The following is a 21,150-nucleotide window of genomic DNA, read 5'->3' on the forward strand; positions in this document are numbered from 1 at the left end:
AGCTCCCAAAGGTAGATGGCCCTATTCTCCTTGTCACAGACTGCAGTGCAATCAACAAGGTCATAGAATCATAGAATCATAGAGTTGGAAGAGACCACAAGGGCCATCGAGTCCAACCCCCTGCCAAGCAGGAAACACCATCAGAGCACTCCTGACATATGGTTGTCAAGCCTCTGCTTAAAGACCTCCAAAGTAGGAGACTCCACCACACTCCTTGGCAGCAAATTCCACTGTCGAACAGCTCTTACTGTTCAGTATTTGATTTTGATGGAAAAATTGATGGGTGAAAAATGTACCATTTTAAATGTGTACACTCCCAACAATAAGTAATTAAGAATTTTCAAAGTAATCTTAATTTTTGGAAGTATGCATTACTCATGCAGATGATCTTAATTGAGTTAGTCTTCGTGGAGTAATGTCTCATGGTTTTATTATTTTTAAATAGATAGTTGCAGGCACAGGTAATCAAAGGGCAATGATATGCTTTCTATTTCAAAACACACTTTAATTCAATCATTGGTTATTATTATTTTTCAGATTTGTACAATATATTAATAGTGCACTCTGAATAATATAAGAACAATAGATTAGCCCTGGTGAATCAGGCCAAGGCCAAAGGCTCACCTAGTCCACCATCCTTTTCTACTATGTTCTCTCAAACAGAACCTGAGTGCAACATTGCTCTCCCCACTTGTGAACCCTAGCAACTGGTATCCAGAGGCAAACTCAGTGCTATTTTTTCTAGAAAAAGAGGTGCCAGAACTCACCACGAATGCCTCCTTTGTTCTCTTATAGTGGCAATGGCACCCTCCTGAGAAGTACTAGAACTGAGGTCCGGTGTGTTCCAGCTTTAAAAAAAGCCTCTAACGCTGGAGCTAGATCATAGCAATCACAACTAGTAGCCACTGATAACGTTATACTTTGTGATCATAATAAATTTGTGGTTATTCTTTAGCTTTAATAGTTCATCCTTATTTTTATTCCTTCTTTTAACATATTTTCACAACACTCATACCCATTACAGTCATGTTTTCCCCTCACCATATCATAATCCTCACTCATTAAAGTCTTAATTCTGCAGTGCCCCTTTTGCCTTCCAAAGGATTCTCCCCAGTGCCATATTGAGTGTCCATGGTAGCATTTCCTATTCTACTTACACTTTTCCTTCATTATGGTGAGTCCCAGGTCAAAGGCAGATGCTGTGTTTCTGTAGTTACATGCTTTGCCAAACATGGGAAAGCTGATTTTTTTATCCCGGAAATGGATCCCATCTTTTTGTCAATGCTGGGGAAATTTCAGTCAATCAGTCAGGTCAGCTGCTGTGCTAAATGATGTAGATGGATCACATAACTTTTACGGAAGAACCAGTCTCCCTCTGTTTAACTTCAATAATAATTGGAAATCACTGGTTGCAATCTCTCTTCAGCCATCTTCCCATGACATGCTCACTCAGGCTTGTAATTGGTGAAGCTAAATGGACATTAAATTGAAAGCAACCTGAGCAAATATATATCCTGTGAAATGTAGGACTATATGCACCTAATGTGCTATGTATTTTATTCAGCAGTCATCCTGGTATGTTAGTACCCTCATTTAGTTTACAGAAGCAATTCCAATTAAAGTTGGGAGATTAGGAAACTTGTACACTGGCATCATGGCCCTATGGGAGAAACCCATTTGAGACTCATTAAACATAGGTATCTCCCAACTTTCTGGGGGGGAAAGAACAACAATAGCAGACACACACCCCAAGCTGCTATTTTGGATCTGATACAGTGAAGTGGATAGGGTTAGGATGTTGGACTTTGACTTGGGTTCAAACCCATCACTGTCAAGGGCCCATACTGTGACCTTGAGCAATTCCAATTTGTAGCAGCTGTAAAATGGGGCTTATTGTGAAGGAAAAGAATAACATTTGTAAAGCCCTTTAGGCATCCAAAATAATGCATAAAATATTGTTTCAACTTTTCCCTTCTAAAGCTCAGTTTTACACAGCTCCTTGCTTTGACCACATTCTACAAAGGTGGTGACTTGAAGTGCCACATTCTCATAACTGTTAGGTGGATTTGTAGCTAGCTGATTGACTAAACCCAAAACTAATGACTGGAGAAAAACTAGTTACATAAATGTAAATGTATCTTATTACCTATAAGAAAATCAAATTAATAAAATGCATGTGGTTGGATGTGATTGTCCCTAAGTCTGAATATTCTTATCTAGTGGTATAGAGTAAAAAACAATTTGAATTAAAGAAATGAACGACCAAGCCTGTTAGATAGTTTCTATTCATTTATACATATTTCTGCAGCATGGACCTCCTTTTAACCTAAGTTGTAGGTCCTCATGTCTACCATATAATCCCACCTAGTATTTATTGCACTTCATATCCATTTATTCTATGCAACTGAAATATCATCATAAAGAGACAGCCTAACTAATCTTAATATGGTAGTACCGGGGGAGCATTGCAGAACCAACTAAAGCAGAATAGCTCTACCACTAATGCACAATTATTGTGTTAAGAATATGTTGCAGAATACACCTGCAATAAAAGACCAGTCTGGAGGGACCCTAAGTCTGGACGCAACCCATTATTTTTTCAGTGGCCACAGTCCAAAGCAGAGTTAAGCATGTTTAAGCCCACTGAGATCAACAGCCTTTGTCACATTTGTCTTGGGTTGTGGTTATTGATTTTTAAATTAATTATCTATATCCTATCAGGAAGGCTCAGGCGGGCAAAAATTTAAATTAAAATAAGAGTCACTATGATAGCAAAATAGGGGGGGGGGATTAAATCACTTGTAATGCACCATGTTTGGGATTTATGTTTAGAGTGGGTCACTCAGATGCAAAATATTAAGGTGAAGGGAGTTGAAGGCATGGAATGGTACTTGGGATGGGAGCATCATTTGAAAATTGGAAGAACTTGCTCCCTACTTGAAAAATATTGCAGTCACCCATGGTCACAAGTTCCTATGCCTAATATGAACTTGCTTGTTGCTCCTCTGAATGCTGCTCTTTCAAAGTTCTGCTAAGACCAAAAGGGGGAAATTTACTTCACCCTTGTAAAGTAACATGTAAAGTAGTAAAAGAATTCTAGGAGATGATATATAATGAACTGAAAAAAAAGTTTAAAATAACTATTTCTAAAAACCCCCCGAAACTTTTCTTTTAGGAATTCTAGGTGCTGAAATTCCAACGGATCAGAAAAGACTATTTATGTATGCGACCATTGCTGCTTGGACGTTACTAGCCCAGAGATGGAAAGAAGACCCTACCAGAGAAGAATGGCAGATTAAGTTGATGGACTATGCCAAAATGGCAAAAATGACTGGAAGAATCAAAATTCAGGAAGACCAAATTTTTAATAAGGAATGGGGGAAAATATGTAATTTACCTTAAAAACCATTGTAAACAGTTCAAATTATTAGTAGGATTGGAGTACCACTTATAGTTTAATGTTGAATTTTGGTTATAATGGAGATTTAATAGATTTGGATTAATAGGCAAGATGAGGGTGGAAAGGTTAATCTAAGGACCCACAAAAGGGAGGAGGGAAACCCAGGAGATTCTTTGGAATTCTTTTTCTGTGTTTGTTGTTTGATAATTGTTTGTAAATTTTAAAATCTGAAAAAAGAATTAAAAAAAGGAAAAGAAAATTTACTCCACCCTTTCTGGATATAGATAGATAAAGATATAGATATGGTTGATATAGATATAGATAGATGCATGTGATGTGAAATCACATGTTTAAGTTACACATAGGCCCTGATAGTGATCTTAGCTGTCTACTCCCCTACCCCCCAGACCTTAGTAAGATAACTCTAAGATGGAGTTTGTTATTTATTGGCTGAGTTTTTATTTTTTCATCTTTCCCTTGCTAGCCACAGCAAGGAATGGTTGACACTTTGGTAAGAGTTATGGAAGTACAGGAATATAATATTGCTCCTCTCCCTCTGTCTTCACTCATTCTTTGAATATTTAACAATATCTGCAGATCTCAGTTTTGGGGTGTTACTAATATTATAGTCACTACTGTATAGTGGTTCAGGAGAATTTAGCATTTTTTCTTTGGAAAGTAAGCTAAATAATAGATGGAAAATCTTCTTTATTAACTGATTATTTGATGTTTCACAATTTAGCACAATCCCCAACTTGTCTGTGGAGAGAAAAATCTGAGCTTCCAGAATGCAATGTGTTATTTCTTTCCAAGAACATTCAGAAATGCAACTTGCATTTCCCTGTTTCTGAAGCTGTAGATGAGGGGATTCAGAAAAGGAGTGATGATGGTGTATAACACAGAGATCACACGCTCCTGTTCCATGGAGCGGCTGGAGGAAGGAGACATGTAGGTGAAGATGGCTGTGCTGTAGAAGATGCTCACCACAGTAAGATGGGAAGCACAGGTTGAGAATGTCTTGATCCTACCCTGTGCTGAATGAATTTTGAGTACAGCTGAGACAATGAGGATGTAGGAGAGTACAATCAAGGAGACTGTTGTTATCATTATGCTTCCGGAGATTATGAAAGTCACCAACTCAGCAAGGGAGGTATCCGAGCAGGAGAGGTGCAGGAGAGGTGGGATGTCACAAAAGAAATGCACAATCTTATTGGAGCCACAGAAGTCCAGGGAGAATATAAAAGATGTGTTGACAATGGCATTGATATTTCCAATGGTCCACGAAGCAGCCAAAAGCCACCTGAGGATCGGCTGGCTCATGAGCAAAGTGTAGCGCAGTGGGTGGCAGATGGCGGCATAGCGATCATATGCCATGACAGAAAGGAGGGCGCCTTCCGTGGCAGCCGTGGTTAGAAAAAAATACATCTGGATCACACAGCCTGCAAAGGAGATGGTTTTGTCCTTGGACAGAAGGTCCCACAACATCTTTGGCACGGTGGTGGTGATGTAGCAGATCTCTGTAAATGACAGGTTGCTCAGCAAGAAGTACATAGGAGTGTGGAGGTGCTGGTCAGCCTGTATTAAAATAATGATGGTTAGATTCCCTGTTAAGGTGATTACGTAGATCATCAGTCCAATAGCAAAGAGGAGGCTCTGGAGTTTAGGGTCATCTGACAGTCCCAAAAAGATGAATTCTTTCAGAGTGGTTTGGTTTTTCCTTTCCATTTTGCCATGGATTTCTATCTCCAGAAGGCATCAGGACTCCTCAGAGGGCTTCCTTCACTGTACAAAGAGCTGCACATTCAGGAGAGTGGGGGGGGGGGACATAATAAGAGGGGTTAAGTATTGACAACTGTTTAATGGGACTTTAAAGTCTGACACAGCTACTGATAAAATGTTAGGTAGCACTGATTGCACTTCATAAAAATGGCTATTGGGAAGACTCCATGGATAGTTTTCAATCATGCTGAGTGATTGATTGTGGGGGGCTAGATATATTTCCCTCCAAAGCAGAATGGATAACAACTTCTCAAACATCCTTGTCCTGTAACAAGTGGCGTGGCTTAATTGTTTGTGTCATGTGAACAATTTGTTCTCCAGGCACTGTGTTGTCTTGCACCTGTGTCTCTCTATCTTTGTGTTCTATCATTATGTGTTGATCTATGAGGTTCTGAAAGAAGGAAATAGGAAGCCAAATCTCCCTGATTAAGTTCATTTCCTCTATACCTGTCAATTATGTGGAGAGAAACTACTGTGCTACTGGAGCTAAATCAGGGTTAGTGTGCGTATAACACAAAAGGACACGTCCCTCCTTCCAACTGAGAAGACCTATGGATTCAAAAATTTAGTGTCAGAGACCTCCTGGTGAGCCCTTACTCTTTGAGCTTCAGACTTTTGCTATCATTAGATCTCATCCTGTTTTGTTTATTTGCTGTACTGTTACATCCAGCCTAGCACTATGCATTTATCCCTTCTCCCTGTAAGTCACCACTGAGGTAATTGGCATCAGACCTTCTCCAGCTTTTTCTCGGTCTTCTTACTTTCCCTCCATTGCAATGGCTACCAGCTCTGCTTCTCCTAGTCTCCTCTTGTTCCTTCCCTCTCTTCTACCATGTCATGGCCTCCAACTCCTGGTCTATCCTGACTGACCAGTTGAGACCAAGATTTAAAAAGAAGCAGACCATTTGCCTCAGCACTACCTCTCTATGTTTGGATTAAATAGAACAAATGTGTATTGATATATTGGTTATCCCTTCTGTATTCTATTTTCCCATATATCATATAAATTCCTCCAATGACCCCTTTGTTAGTTTGTCTTTGGTCTAACAACTGCTACTGAATGAAAGCAAAGGACTTTGCAGCTACACAAGCCAGCCATTATTGTTAAAATCCATGTTATTTTACAGTTATCAGGGATTCACTCAACACTATATTGAGTTATTAATGAGCCTACTATTCCATGTGTTGTAATATTCTTGATTTACCAGTTACACTGATGTACTTCAAATTATGGCAGTGGCAACTCCTACACATATTTGAAAGGTACACATTTTGCAGCTACAGCATCTCAGATCAAGTTAATCCACACTCATTCCAGTTTCATGAGCATCCCAGGAGCCCTTACTACACACCAAGCACATATTGGGTTAAAGCAGTGAATCTACTGTTCAAAGGGGGAGGGGGAGGGGGAGGAGAAGCCAGCATTTCCTTTAGTGTGCCCAAGTTCTTGAACATGCCTAAATAACCCTGTTGGACTCTAGCCATAAACTCTTCAGGCTCAAACTAGACATGAAGGCACCAGATCCATCCCTTTCAGTGGGGGGAGGGTCTGTCTAAAATCATATGAAGCAGGGGAAGGAAGTCCAATTGTGAGAGTTAAAAGAGAAAGAGAAACAAACCTCATTCCATTGCTAAGATGTCAATTCTGAAGGCATACAGTAAATGAATCAACATTTCATTTTGGGTGCCTTTTTATTTGCTGTCCAGCATCTCTTCTTGTTGACAACTGCATAGTAAGATGCTTGTGTTATGCTAACTTCAGATTATTTCACCGTGGGGCTGTTGAAATTAGTCCCATTGAGGAATGTAAAGAATCTACTTGAGTCATTAAAATATTCTCAAGTGGGAGCAGCTCAAAGAGCTGAGGGAATAAGTACAGTGGATATCTATCGGAAAGGCCATGAGACAATTTTGTGTTTTTACATTTCCTAATCTTAATTTAAAGCATTCCAAAATTCTAATAGAAACATACAAAAATGTGGTTTATGACCAGTTCAGAAATCCTTAATGATATGTTTGAAGAGCAAATATGTCATGCCATGTATTTTTATACTTTTTGTCCCTAAATTGTTTTTGTTTTTAAAAAGCGGAATTGTTTTTATAAAGCGGAATTGGAATGCTGTAATGTAAGTGGAGTAGCAACAATGCTTTCTCCCTCCTGCCATTTATTGCCATGGCAGAAGTTTGGGTGGAGGACACTGAGAAGAAAATTGTGGTTTTAAACAACTGCAAAAGATATGAATAAAGGAGGGATGAAAGGACATTGAGAGGTTGTATTTTTTTAAAAAAGAAAAAACCCAAACATAACAGTTTTTAACAATGAGAAGTATAACACAGATGATAACACCAAAAACTGAAAACAACTGAGCCTTTCCAAACACCCTTCTTACTGTACTGAAATGTTGTTTTAAACAATCACTTCCCCTCTCAGTGTTATCCCCTGCAAACTCCACACAAACCTCTGCCATTATTTAAAATGGCTACTTTTTTCCTTTCAAAGTCCCTTCCTTCTTGCTGTACTCAAACTTCTCCTTCTTCCATTTATCAGATGCTTCATGTGAGATAGATAAAGGATGTGGAGCCCTCAAATATTCCATAGTACTTTACTCAAACCTCTGCCATTGCTTAAAACTGACACTTTGCTCTAAGTTCTCTACATTCCTGCTTTAAATTCTTCTGCTGTTTTAAACCACAACTTCCCCCTCTCAGTGATTTTCCATTCTCGCTCCTGTACCACAGCCACTGCTGTTGTACAATCTGCCTTCATTTTTGCTCCCCTATCCTACTCTGCCTTCATGAAAATTCAGGACTGTGAAGAGGTACTACAAATCCTCCAATAGGGATGAATGATGACAGCCTTACATTTTTATTATATATAGAGAAATATGTAACAAAACAAATTTCTTTAGTGCATTGTACATTAAGGTGTGTAATAAACAAGAGAGATTTCTGAAAGAAAATAGAAATTTTATCAATTTCTAATCTCCAATATCTAATTTCATCAGTGTAGGTGAAAAAGAAGATTTCTATCCACGAGCTAATACAATTTTAGCTGCTACAAAGGAATTCACAATTCAAATGCCCCATAAAAATAAGCATCTCAAGAGCGGAATATATTATTTTCTTGGTGTTTTGAAAGCTTGTTCACAATCTTTGAGGATATCCAGCCAGGTCTGAGTCAGCACAGACCCATTGAAATCAATTAAGCCCAAAGGCTCAGTTCCACATATGAGGAACATTGGATGCACCTCTTCATTTGTAGGTCTAAATTGAAAAGTTTCAGCAAAATCCTTCCTTTTGAGATGGCAGGGGAAGCTCATTTAATTCTTCTGAAACATCCACTCCAATTTCAGGGTGATAACCAGCAACTCTTCAATGCCTGTATCTAGTGGTTCAGGGTGGATTCTGTTGGGTCTACATACCAAAGCCAATGTTCAAACCTGTCCACATTCTAATAGCTCTCCAGCTTTTTCAACCATAGAGGATGGTGGGCTGACTCCCACTTCACAAAGCCACTGATTATACATGCAAAGCACTCTATTATCTGGTTTCCCTCCTCAAAAATGAGAAGGTTGTTGGACATGTTGGGAGTGTTGTTGGAGGAGTGGGAGAACCCATGAAACACAGAAAAGGAAAACTGCCTCATGTTTCCATGGACAATGATCCTGGACCTTAAGGCTGTATTGCAGGGGTGGGGAGCCTACGGCCCTCCAGATGTTACTGGACTCCAACTTCCATCAATCCCAGATAGAATGATCAAAGGGCTATAGGATTTGTAGTCCAGAAACAACTGTAGGGCCACAGGTTGCCCACTTCTGCTGGGTTGGGTTATCTATTTTTGTTACTGATTGGAATAAAAAAGAGCATTAATGGTGACAAATAAATATAACAAAATGTGTAAACGTTCACATGGATAAAACATTTCAAATATTTTTCAACTTGTGTTACTGATTTTCTTTTGCTGAATTGTTCAAGATTCCAGGCCCATTTTCTCTATGTGTTTATTCCAAACAGTCTACGAAGAGCACTTTGCACATCCTTGTTCCTGAAGCTGTAGATTAGAGGGTTCAGCAGAGGGGTGATGATGGCATAGAGCACAGAGACCAGTTGCTCCTGTTCAGTGGAATGGCTGGAGGATGGAGTTAGGTAAGTGAAGATGATGGTTCCATAGAAGATGCTCACCACAGTGAGGTGGGATGCACAGGTGGAGAAAGCTTTGATCCGACCCCGAGATGTACGTATTTTGAGCACAGTGAAGACAATGAAGATGTAGGAGAGTAGAGTTAGGAAGAAGGACATGGTAATGCCACATCCAGAGACTGTAAAGGTCACCAGCTTGCTCAGTCTTGTGTCAGAGCAGGAGAGGTGCAAAAGGGGAGGAATGTCACAGAAAAAGTGCTCTATTTGGTTTGAATTACAGAAGTCAAGTGAGAAAACCAAGGCTGTGTTGATGATAGAGTTGAAGTTGCCAACAGTCCATGAAACTGTTAGCAATCCTTTACAGGTTGGCTGGCTCATCAGCACGGTGTAGCGCAACGGGTGGCAGATGGCTGCATAACGGTCATACGCCATGGCTGAGAGGAGTACACACTCTGTGCCTCCTAAAGTGACAAAGAAATACATCTGGAGAGCACAGCCAGTGAAGGAGATGGTCCTGTCTCCTGACATGAGGTTCCAGAGCATCTTTGGGACAGTGGAAGAGGTGTAGCAGATCTCAATGAATGAAAGGTTGCCAAGGAGGAAGTACATTGGTGTCTGGAGGCACCGGTCCACACAAATCAAAGTCATGATGGCTAGATTTCCTACTAAAGTTAGCAGATAGATTAAAAGTACTAAGGAAAAAAGAAGTTTCTGTTGGGCTGGATCACTGGATAAGCCCAGGAGGATGAACTCTGTGACAACCGTGTGGTTCACCTTCATTCTGCTCATCTTTGACCATCTTTTATGATAGGGCTATAAGACTCCTTGTACCTGAAGCACAACAACAGATGTCATAAATGTACACTATTAGTGAGAAACAACATCGAGAAGTTAATTTAGAATTTTCTAGGTTTCACCAAATAAATTTCTGGAGAATTATGGAACTGATTGTAGCCGGCAGGCGCATTGTTAGGTACTTAAAGCACTTAGCACAGAGAGACCCGTGACACCATAATCTCATTCCAGAAAAAGATGTATTTTCTTAAATCTCACATACCAGTTTCAGTAGCTTGCTGGTCTACTTCTGCCTCCTCCACGATGCAGCTGCAAACTACATTACACCAAGTGTAGTAAATAATGCAGCGAGGTGTTCCTAGGGGATTGTGTGAATGTCTACTACTTGATCTCTACAGACAGAATTAGTAGTTACTCATGGAAGGTTTCCTCTAAGGACAGCTTAATATACTGTACAATCAGCACTGAGGATCTTATCAGACCTTTTGCTAACCACTGAAACACAAAATTGACATTGGGATTTTCCATCAGCCTGTATTGTCATGATAACTTTGTTGTTGTAGAAACAACTGGAAGATATATAGCTGGATATCCTGTACATATAACTTCAGCAGCATTAGGCTAATTTGTCCAATAAGGCTCATGGCAAAAGGAATTCTGTACACTGCGTTGAATTTTTAGATCTACCTTCTGATTTGTGGATGTTATTAACTATTCTACATGTCACACTTGGCATATCTAATAAAAATATCTTGTTCCTTGATTTCAGTAGGACTTGGTACTGGAGTAGTCAAAGTGTTGTCATCATGGTGTTGTTGGAATCCAACTCCCAAAATCCACAGTCATCATGGTCAACAGCCAGAGATGAGACTTGTACTCCAACAATATCTGGAGAGCACCATATTGGCCACTCCTGACTTAGGATATCACCGAATGTCTTTTAAACTAATCTGATGAATTTTGTGGTGGATCTTAACTTTTCAATTTACTGGTCCCATATCTATTATCTGTTCTTCCCTAGTGCTCTCTGAAGTGCTCCCTGCACTTCCTTGTTCCTGAAGCTATAGATCAGGGGGTTGAGCATGGGTGTGATGATGGCATACAGCACAGAAACTAGGCGGTCCTGTTCCATAGAATGAGTGGAGGAGGGCCGTATGTAGGTGTAAATGATAGTACCAAAGAAGATGCTCACCACAGTGAGGTGGGAAGCACAGGTGGAGAATGCCTTGATTCTACCATGAGCTGTGCGGATTTTGAGCACCGAGGAGACAATCAAGGCATAGGAGAGAAGGGTCAGGCAGAATGGCACAATGATAACACACCCAGAGATGGTGAAGGTTATGAGCTGGCTGACAAATGTGTCAGAACAAGAGATGTGCAGAAGGGGAGGTATGTCACAGAAGAAGTGGTCAATCTCACGGGAGTGGCAGAAATTTAAGGAAAAGACCATTGCTGTGTTGACCATGGAATTGAAGTTGCCAACAGCCCATGAAACTGCCAGCAGACTTCTACGTACTGGTGGGCTCATGAGCAGAGTGTAGTGCAATGGGTGGCAGATAGCTGCATAGCGGTCATATGCCATGGCTGAGAGGAGCACACACTCTGTGCCCCCCAACGTGACAAAGAAATACATCTGCAGTGCACATCCTACAAAGGAGATTTTCTTGTCTCCCAGCAAGAGATCCCACAGCATCTTGGGGACTGTGGTGGAAGTGTAGCAGATCTCAATAAAAGAGAGGTTTCCCAGGAGGAAGTACATGGGTGTGTGGAGGCTCTGGTCCACCCGAATTAATACAATGATGGCCAGATTCCCCGACAAAGTCAATAGATAGGCTGAAAGTCCTAAGGCAAAGAGAAGCATCTGATTCTTCGCATCAATAGAGAATCCCATGAGGATAAACTCTGTGACACTTGTTGTATTCTGTCTTCCCATAGATTTGAGGGAGTCCATCTTTGGTCAGGATAGTGAGCCTTCCTAAGTGGGAGGGGAGGTCACAGCAGTTTGATCTGTTAATGCTGGTAGTTCTGTAAATGAGAAGCAGTGAGTCAGTTAGGTTGTTTGCAAATAAGCTTTTATTGTTCACCTACAGTTGTCATTGTAATTTCACAGAATGTCTAGGCCAGGGCAGAAGGCATCCTGTGGGTAACTGCAGTCAAATATAACTAGCTAGCTTAGGGCTAGTTAATGCATGAAGGGCTAAGACCATAGAATTGTATTCTTAGACTCAGTTAGGTCACACCCCCTCACCTCTGGTGAAGTGAAACTTCCTTCTTCACTTGCTTTCAACATGTGAATTCATCAAGATAGGATGTCATTGAACTTGCTCTCTAAAAACTCAGATCATGTGCTTAGAACTATTTCACTATTTCTGTATACTATTCTGGTGTTATTTGCTTCCAGAAAAAAATCTGTTTGCAAATAACATGAAAATATGTGTTAAATCTGCAATATATTCCACCATATTTCCAGAAGCGGCTGTTATGTTGTATGAAATGTCCAATACAATGTGGTAGTTAATAGTTAGTGAAGCAATGGGAAAATAAAATAAACTGCTGTATCAATGTAGAGTAGAGTACTTGAAATCAATGACATTAAGTAACTTCAGTCCCTTGATCTTAATGGATCTATTCTGGATATGCCTATGTACTGATGGGTATGCCTATGGCAATGTACTGATGGGAGCATTAAAATGCAGTTTCCCCATAGGATAAAAAGTATTAATGCTAAATAAATCAGGAAACATGATTACAGGATAATTCTGTAAAATTACTTTAGAAATCTATGCACATTATAAAGCAAACCTAAAACATTTACAAATCTTTAAACAAGAAATACAAGGAAACATTTAAAATGTAAAAAATAATCAATAAACAATTCATGATTCCAAGGCTATTAAGAAAATCTTAAGTGCCAGAAAGCCATATTTGAACAACTCCCCTTTCTCTGCTACATAGGATGCTAAAAGGGCACTTGTAGAGGCAGGTTTCATTCCTAGTCATGGGTTGGTATGCAGCTAAAATGTTCAGAACAAGTTCTGCATGGTTCCTACCCACTTCTACAAATGCACAACTGGTTATTACCAAGAACAAAAAGGCATTCCATATTTCTGACACAGATGCCCTATGTCTCTCTCCAGGAACCCAAAGACACTTCCACAATTACATGAATATGCTGTCATGAACAGGGTTTGGGGAGGGGGACAGGACTGGAGAGGAGCAGTTCCCTGGATAAGTGCATATGAGACCTATAAGCTATTCTGGTATGAACTCCAAAACTTTTATTTAGAGCACAATGCTACCTCCCTCCCTCCAATGTTAATGGATGGTGTGGTGTCCGGATGTTGTCAGCGGCTCCCGGCTGGTTGCCCAAGACAAGGAAAGGTTTCTTACCATCCTTTCTTATTTCAGTATTCACAGAGAGAGGCTATAGAACCCAGCCTCTTGGATAATGGCATTGTCCTGAGTGAATCTCCACCCCCCGTCTCTCTCACTTCACCATTCGGCACTTCTACGGGTGTTGCTATGTGCCTTCTGTCTTTGAGCTCTTTGCTCTCTTACTTTCAAGGCTCACCGGGTTCTGGGAGATGGATGATCCGGGATGCTTTCTAATGACACAGTGTCAGCCAGCCACTGTTCCCCTTCTGCCTCCTCCTCCTCCTCCTCTCCCATTATTTCCCAACTTTCCCCCTCATCTGCCTCTGAGCTGTGACCTCCCGCAAACCACTGTTGTAAATCTATACTGTCTTTCTCTTCCTCCTCCCTGGAAGGGTCAGGAAGGGGAGGCAGTCTCCACCATTCCTCCTCTGCCCAGTCCCTGACAGGTGGGTATGTCTACTTGGTGACAACACTGAAGTTAAGAAGAAGGAAGGGTTAGTTAGCTTGCCTCTCCCTTTCCTTTTCATGGTGCAGGCAGTGCTGGATTACCAAATAGGCAGAGTAGGTGCCGGCCTATGGGCGTCATGCCTGTTAGGGGCTCAGCAACAACAGATCAAAATAATATTGATTTGATCTTGAAATTGGTTTATTAAAATTGTTGGTTGGTAAAATCAAAAACATAATAGGAGATAATTTGTGAGGGGCCCCTGAGATTTTGACTGCCCAGGGACCTCCACAGGGTTTAATCTGGCACTGGACTCCGGCTATAGCCTATATCTGCTGCCCTAGTCAGGATGATGGGAGTTGTGGTCCAGCAGTCTCCAGAGGGCCACAGGTTTCCCATCTCTGGAGTAGACCTTTATTTCCTTTGCCCACAAAGGACTGTAAGCACTACAAGAAGTCTGTCTCCAACTATTAAAACATCTGTTATATTGGCCATTAGTTAAAGAAGAAGTATGTTTATTAATAAAACAAAAGGTGGCATTTGCAGAAGAGTGAAAATAGAAAGAGACACCTTAAACAGGATCACATTTTGTATCTCAGAACAATCCCTGAAGCTGCCCACTGAGCTGTTTTCACAGTCCAGAAAACATGAGAAGAGCCATAGTTGAACAGGTAAGAGCCTCATTTCTTACCTGTTACTATGTATGCTGCTTCAGAATGTAAAAGAGATACTACTGTTACCAGCCATTGCCAATGGGTGCTTCTTTCTCGGCACTGGAATTATCTCATCATCATAATAATAATAATAATAATAATAATAATAATAATAATAATAATAATTTTTATTTATACCCCACCCTTCCCGGTTCAGAAAACCGGGCTTAGGGTGGCTAACAACAAATTTAAAACACTTAATTGTAAAAGCAGGATCAAATACAGTCTAAAAACATGAATAACAATAAAATTCTCATCACCTTGAGAAGTCAAAATTCTTCCTGCCCTAGGCCCCAGTTGTTCTGGGGTGGCTTTTATCTATTATCTGAGAACCTTCATCTCTTCATTAAATATCTACTACAGCCATCCTTTTGCTGTTTTCTTTTTTAAAACCAAGGCTATTTCCTCTGGGGCTGCAAGGTATAATGGGCATGAAGAAAAAGAGAGCACATGGATGATCATTAGCACTGCCTCTTGGGAGAGGGAGAAATAAGTTGATCCAGAAATAATAATAAATAATGCTTGTGGCCTTGGAAGTAAAGTAGACTTGGGGCTGCCGAGTTTCTCAATAATTGCTCCCGGGGGATACTGTGAATCAAAGAGGACTACATCTTCCTTTAAAAGTGTGGCTGCTGCTCACTGATTTCTCCCATGGTGTCACAGTAGTATGTACCGTATTTTTCACCCTATAGGACGCACTGTCCCATAAGGTGCACCTAGTTTTTTTGGGGGGAAATAAAGGAAAAAAATTATTTCCCCCCCCAGGCGTGGGGCTGGGGTGGGGGAGGCCCGAGCTTCCCCCACCCCAGCCCCCAAACAGGCAGCTCTCTGCAAGCCGTGGGAGCCCAGCACTGGCTCCCGCTGCTTGCGGAGAGGTCCGCGAAGCCTGGACGCGCTGATCCCAGCGCGCGCAGGCTTCGGCATGCTGGCAACTCTCCGCAAGCAGCGGGAGCGCTCCCGCTGCTTGCGGAGAGGTCCGCGAAGCCTGGACGCACTGATCCCAGCGCACGCAGGCTTCAGCATGCCGGCAACTCTCCTCAAGCAGCGGGAGCGCTCCCGCTGCTTGCGGAGAGGTCCGCGAAGCCTGGACGCGCTGATCCCAGCGCGCGCAGGCTTCGGCATGCTGGCAACTCTCCGCAAGCAGCGGGAGTGCTCCCGCTGCTTGCAGAGAGGTCCGCGAAGCCTGGACGCGCTGATCCCAGCGCGCGCAGGCTTCGGCATGCCGGCAACTCTCCTCAAGCAGCGGGAGTGCTCCCGCTGCTTGCGGAGAGGTCCGTGAAGCCTGGAGAGCGAGAGGGGTCGGTGCACAGCGACCCCTCTCGCTCTCCAGGCTTCAGCGAAAGCCTGCATTCACCCCATAAGACGCACACACATTTCCCCTTCATTTTTAGAGGGGGAAAAGTGCGTTCTCTAGGGCGAAAAATACGGTACTTAAATCAGCACTGCCTTATGATGTCATTTTGCTCAATGGCTCCCAATCCCATCTCCGTGTATTGGTGACAGCTTGTGCACAGGAGAGGGGCATACAGTTTTGGCGAAACTCCAAACTTGTTGGTGTCACATGGATTTTATGATACACTACCAGTAGTAGCCATACAGTGAAGGCCCTGACAAGGACCTGCGGTCCACCAGGTGTTGCTTTCCTGATCATTAGGGCTGATGGGAGTTGGAGTCCAATGACATTTGGAGATCACAGATTCTTGCCCCTTCATTATAAATTCTTGTAAGGCTATTATTATTTTATTTTACCAGAAATCAAAACACAGTTTACACTTATGAATTTAATGGATTTATTATCCACCCTTCACCATAAGTTCCCAGGATAAGTTTACAGCCATATAATAATAAACCATTAAAATAAACTTAAAAGTTTACATTCCGATATTAAAAACAGTGGTACCTTGGGATGCGAACAGGATCCATTCCAGAGCCCTGTTCACATCCCAAATGGAATGCAAGACATGGCAGCGCGTCTGCGCATGCGCGGTCGCATTTTGGTGCTTCTGCGCATGTGCATGATGTCATTTTGACGGTCTGCACATGCGTGCACAGCGAAACCCGGAAGTAACGCGCTCCATTACTTCCGGGTCACCGTGGCGTGCAAACCCAAATTTGCCTAACCCGAAGCGTATTCATCCCAAGGTATGACTGTATCAAAATAAATTATTTTAACACTGCATTAGTAGCCAACAGTTTTACTAGCATAAAGCAAGTCAGTGTAATGGAGCTGGCATAAAGTTACACCAGAGCTAAACCCCTTTCAGCATCAGGGATGTTGTCGCTGCTGCTCTGCCGAAAGTTGGCAGAGGGGAAAACAACCTTTTCAAATAGTGTCCTATGCCAGCTTGTCAGGTCATGTAACTGAGCTGCATGGGCTTAGAAAACAGACCCCAACCCTCTGGTTCCACACCAGGAAATGGCAACTGAAGCATAATTTAGCAGTGTCTATTATTCTGGATAGTATTTCAGGTACAGTGGTACCTCGGGTTACAGACGCTTCAGGTTACAGATGCTTCAGGTTACAGACTCCACTAACCCAGAAATAGTACCCCGGGTTAAGAACTTTGCTTCAGGATGAGAACAGAAATCATGCGGTGGTTGCACGACGATAGCAGGAGGCCCCATTAGCTAAAGTGGTACCTCAGGTTAAGATCAGTTTCAGGTTAAGAATGGACCTCCAGAACAAATTAAGTTCTTAACCCGAGGTACCACTGTACTCAAGTGGTTAACACTAAGAGAGGTGATACAGCTGCTGGGATGAAAACTTGCAAAAGGCATTTGGATTTGAAAGCAAGCATTCTCACTATGCCTGGATGAGAGAGTTGTTTAAATTAAAGCTTGAATCTAAGCATGTTTTTGTCGTGGAAAATCCATTTGATTTCCCATTATATTCTGAGAACATATAAAAAAGAAAGCTGGCAAAATATTTCAGGAATGCTCTAGGGAGCTCTTCAGGGGCCCTTTACAAAGACATTTAGAATTTTGGAGGAGCATGCAAATAATATTTATTTCAAAGGGGAAAAGTTAAGCAGAGATCTGAGTTTCCTATTCACAGCCGTGAGATGTTAAAGTAGCTAACTTTGGCTGGGACATACCCATTCACATCTGCTTAAAATGGATAACTATCTTTTAAAATAATCCTTATGGCATGATTCATCTTTCCACATTCTCTTTCTCTTTTGTTTATACTTGATGTAAATTGCATGGGTGCACATACCTGTCTACACACTAGCCATTATTCACAAAGGGAGGCTAGTGTGCATTTCATATGGAATGATCCAAGAGCAAAATAGACTTTCCCACTTTTAGGTGGCTACTCTGCTTTAGTCAATGACAACAATAGATATGAACACTGTAAATATTGCTTAATATTTTAATGTGCCCACTCACTGGCATTCCAAGCAAAACAGAGCTTCTCAGTTTTTTTGTCGTGAGGTGTAACCAAGGCCTGTCTCAAGAAAAAAGCATGGGAAACTGACATTCATGTGGGTTCTGAAAATTCAGCGCCTTCTTCTATCAAGTCCTTTGCATGACTTTTCGGAAAGCCCCTTGCACATCCTTGTTTCTTAAGCTGTAGATGATTGGATTAAGCATTGGGGTGAGGATCCCATAGAGCACAGGCAATGCCCGGTCCTGCTCCTGGGAGTAAGTGGAGTTGGGACGAATGTATGTGAAGATGATGGTACCAAAATAAATGTTGACTACAGTCAAGTGTGAAGCACAGGTGGAAAATGCCTTGAGCCGCCCTTCTTTGGTGCGGATCCTTAGGATGGTCAAGACTATGTAGACATAAGACACCAGAGTAACCAGGAAGGAACCCATGATCACACCTCCACCCACCACAAAAGTAGCAATCTGATTGACCTGAGTGTCAGAACAGGAGAGCTGGAATAGGGGTGGGATGTCACAGAAAAAGTGCTGGATGACATTGTCCCGACAGAAGGACAAATGGGACATCAGGCCTGAGTGCACACCTGAATTAGACAAGCCAAGGATCCAAGCAGCTGCTGCGAGCCAGGCGCACACTTTTCGGCTCATGAGCACACTATAGTGCAGTGGGTGGCAAATGGCTGCGTAGCGGTCATATGCCATGACACCCAGCAGAAGGCACTCGATGCCACCAAAGGAGATGAAGAAGTACATCTGAGAGAAGCAGCCAGCTAGGGAAATACTCTTGTCTTGAGAGAGGTAATTTATCAGCATCTTAGGGACTGTGGAGGTTGTGTAGCCAATGTCCACTACAGAAAGATTGGCCAGAAAGAAATACATGGGGTTGTGAAGTCTGTTGTCCAAACTGATTATGAGAAAAATTAAAATGTTTCCAATAAGAGCCACCAGATAAATTACAAGAAAGAAACCAAAGAGAAGGGCCTGGATCTCAGGATTGTCAGAGAGTCCTAGGAGGATAAATTCTGTGATGGCTGTTTCATTCAGGATCATCTGTAGTGGCAGTGTCATCTGTAAAGAAACATGGATGTAGCATTTTTCAGCTATTTTGTTTTTCCTTCCAAATTTGAGATCTGAAATGTAAGACTTAGCCACACAATTACATGTAGAAGTACAGGCACTTTCAGTGCACTACAGCTCTGATTAGTTAATACACGGGAGCCTTGAGTCTGATTTCAATTCTCTTTCACTTTTCCCAACTCTGCCGCATCTCCCCATCCTAAATCTTAGCTCTTTTATTTCTTTAGTGTTCCATGAATAAATGGAACACTTCCTTCCAGAAGCCTCAAATAGATCTCAGTAGCGTAGGAATATCTGATCCAGTCTGAGGGTTTGTGGAAGGAAAGGGCTATATTTGTTCCTGGGGAATTAAAGGACATTTAAGGAGTAGAAGTTCAGAAGGGGACAGGCACAGGCACAGATGGAAGAGTTTGCTTCACATCTCCCCGAAGAGCTATTTCTTAATGAGAAAATTTCTGAGAACAATAATCTTTTTCATTTTCTCTTCCCAAAAAATATTTTGGAAAATGTTCGTTGAATGTTCTCCCACTTTCTGCAATGGCTCCCATCCCACCACACCTGACCTGTTGCATCCCCTAGAAGGTTCCATTGCAGAATTTCTCTAAATATTCTACACCACTTTTTGTGGCATACACTACCCTTTTAGCCAACAGCACTAGTATAATATTCTGTTGCAACATGACCTCTTATCCCACTTTCCCGAGCAGCTTGACTTTTCAAGGATGACTTCATTATGCAGTCTGTCTCCTCTCTCTGATTTAAAAATGAAGCATTGCGAAGTTTGCTGCTAAGGCTACTGCATGTTTGTCAAAAGCAAATTAACTGCAGCTTTCTCTGAATACCCAAGTTAACAAACAAACAAACAAAAAAGAAAAAAGAAAGAAAAAGAAAGAAAGAAGACCTATCATTTTGGTGTCTATCTGTATGCTGCTGCCTAATTTCGTGCAATAGATCATGACTAGCATGATCCACAACTCAGTTAAATTCAAATACTTGAATTGAAAACAGGGGTGGGAACCTGTGACCCTGCAAATGTTATTGGACTCCAACTTACATCAGCCCCAGTTATGATGGTCAAAGTTCAGGAATGATGAAAGTTCAGGAATGATGAAAGTAATTGTAGTTCAGCAACATCTGCAGTGTCACAGCTCCCCTTCTGCCGATAGAAAACAATCTGGGGGTGACATTGTAAATGGTATTACCTTTTGTGTGAAAGACCAATATATAGCAGTAATGAATCCTTTTTTACAAAAATGGAGCACAGGCAAGCATTCCAAAGTCTCCTTGGATTTTGAAAGCAGCAAGACGAAAAGTTGAGTTAATTGTGCTTTCGTTCAACATTAAGTCTCCCACAGTTCCCAGCCAGCCAGATATTCATAAACAGGATTTGATACAGCTGGTGCTCTATGCTACCAGCATTTGTTATTAAGCAGTATACTGCCCATACATCTGGAGGTTCAATTGTTCTGTTTCTAGTGTTTGAACTGTGACTTATTTCTTTAACAATGCACACACATGTACGTGACACACACACACACACACACACACACACTGCTTAATTGTAAACAAAACCTCTAAACACTTGCAAAGAATAATTTTAAAAAATACATTGAAACTGTCAGTAAAAACCAAAGCTTTAAAACAAGTTTGTTTGTTTTTTAAAAATCAGAATATGGCAAGTCAGTGCTTGATAGTGGAATCATTTAGAGAAAAATGCATGTCTGAAGTAAACATTTCGCTTGGACTGAGGAGAAGCCAAATTCAGTCTTGAGCTTAAAGACTCACACAGTGGCTATGGGGAAACTCACTATCTGTCAACCTCAGATGCCTCATCTTTAAAACTGGAATGTGACTCTATTGTGTCTTTTTGACAACTGAGAAATGTATGAAATAACATTATGTGCTAGAAAAAATGAATCAAGCTCTTTATACACCATGCATTCATTATAATCTTACTGTTCAGTGTTGCTTGCTATATTTCACTGCAGACTGTAATCCGTTCTGAATCCCCATCCTGGAAAATGATCTTGATACAG

At 41.5% G+C, this 21,150-nt stretch overlaps 4 protein-coding genes across 4 annotated transcripts; all 4 read right to left on the reverse strand.

Moving 5' to 3' along the window:
* Positions 1-4,198: 4,198 nt before the first annotated feature.
* Positions 4,199-5,125, reverse strand: LOC309517288 (olfactory receptor 5F1-like; the record flags this gene model as incomplete). Its single annotated transcript, XM_082196429.1, has 1 exon — positions 4,199-5,125. The coding sequence occupies one exon, from the start codon at positions 5,123-5,125 to the stop codon at positions 4,199-4,201; it is 927 nt and encodes a 308-aa protein (XP_082052555.1).
* A 4,047-nt stretch (positions 5,126-9,172) lies between these two features.
* On the reverse strand, positions 9,173-10,108 carry LOC309516552 (olfactory receptor 5AP2-like; the record flags this gene model as incomplete). Its single annotated transcript, XM_082195315.1, has 1 exon — positions 9,173-10,108. The coding sequence occupies one exon, from the start codon at positions 10,106-10,108 to the stop codon at positions 9,173-9,175; it is 936 nt and encodes a 311-aa protein (XP_082051441.1).
* A 920-nt stretch (positions 10,109-11,028) lies between these two features.
* LOC309517259 (olfactory receptor 5F1-like) lies at positions 11,029-15,274 on the reverse strand. The gene is made up of 2 exons (XM_082196401.1): positions 14,908-15,274; positions 11,029-12,139 (listed from the first exon to the last, which is right to left on the reverse strand). Exon 2 carries the CDS (start codon positions 12,063-12,065, stop codon positions 11,118-11,120), a length of 948 nt encoding a protein of 315 aa, XP_082052527.1. The 5' UTR covers positions 12,066-12,139; positions 14,908-15,274; the 3' UTR covers positions 11,029-11,117.
* A 2,889-nt stretch (positions 15,275-18,163) lies between these two features.
* LOC309517263 (olfactory receptor 5AP2-like) lies at positions 18,164-19,105 on the reverse strand (the record flags this gene model as incomplete). Its single annotated transcript, XM_082196405.1, has 1 exon — positions 18,164-19,105. The coding sequence occupies one exon, from the start codon at positions 19,103-19,105 to the stop codon at positions 18,164-18,166; it is 942 nt and encodes a 313-aa protein (XP_082052531.1).
* Positions 19,106-21,150: the final 2,045 nt, after the last annotated feature.

The sequence above is a fragment of the Podarcis vaucheri genome (assembly GCF_965113315.1).
Source record: "Podarcis vaucheri genome assembly, chromosome: 13".
Taxonomy (NCBI): domain Eukaryota; kingdom Metazoa; phylum Chordata; class Lepidosauria; order Squamata; family Lacertidae; genus Podarcis; species Podarcis vaucheri.

Bases quoted from the DNA above. Each gene is read 5' to 3' on its own strand.
- LOC309517259 (XM_082196401.1), bottom strand. From the start codon at position 12,065: ATGGACTCCCTCAAATCTATGGGAAGACAGAATACAACAAGTGTCACA.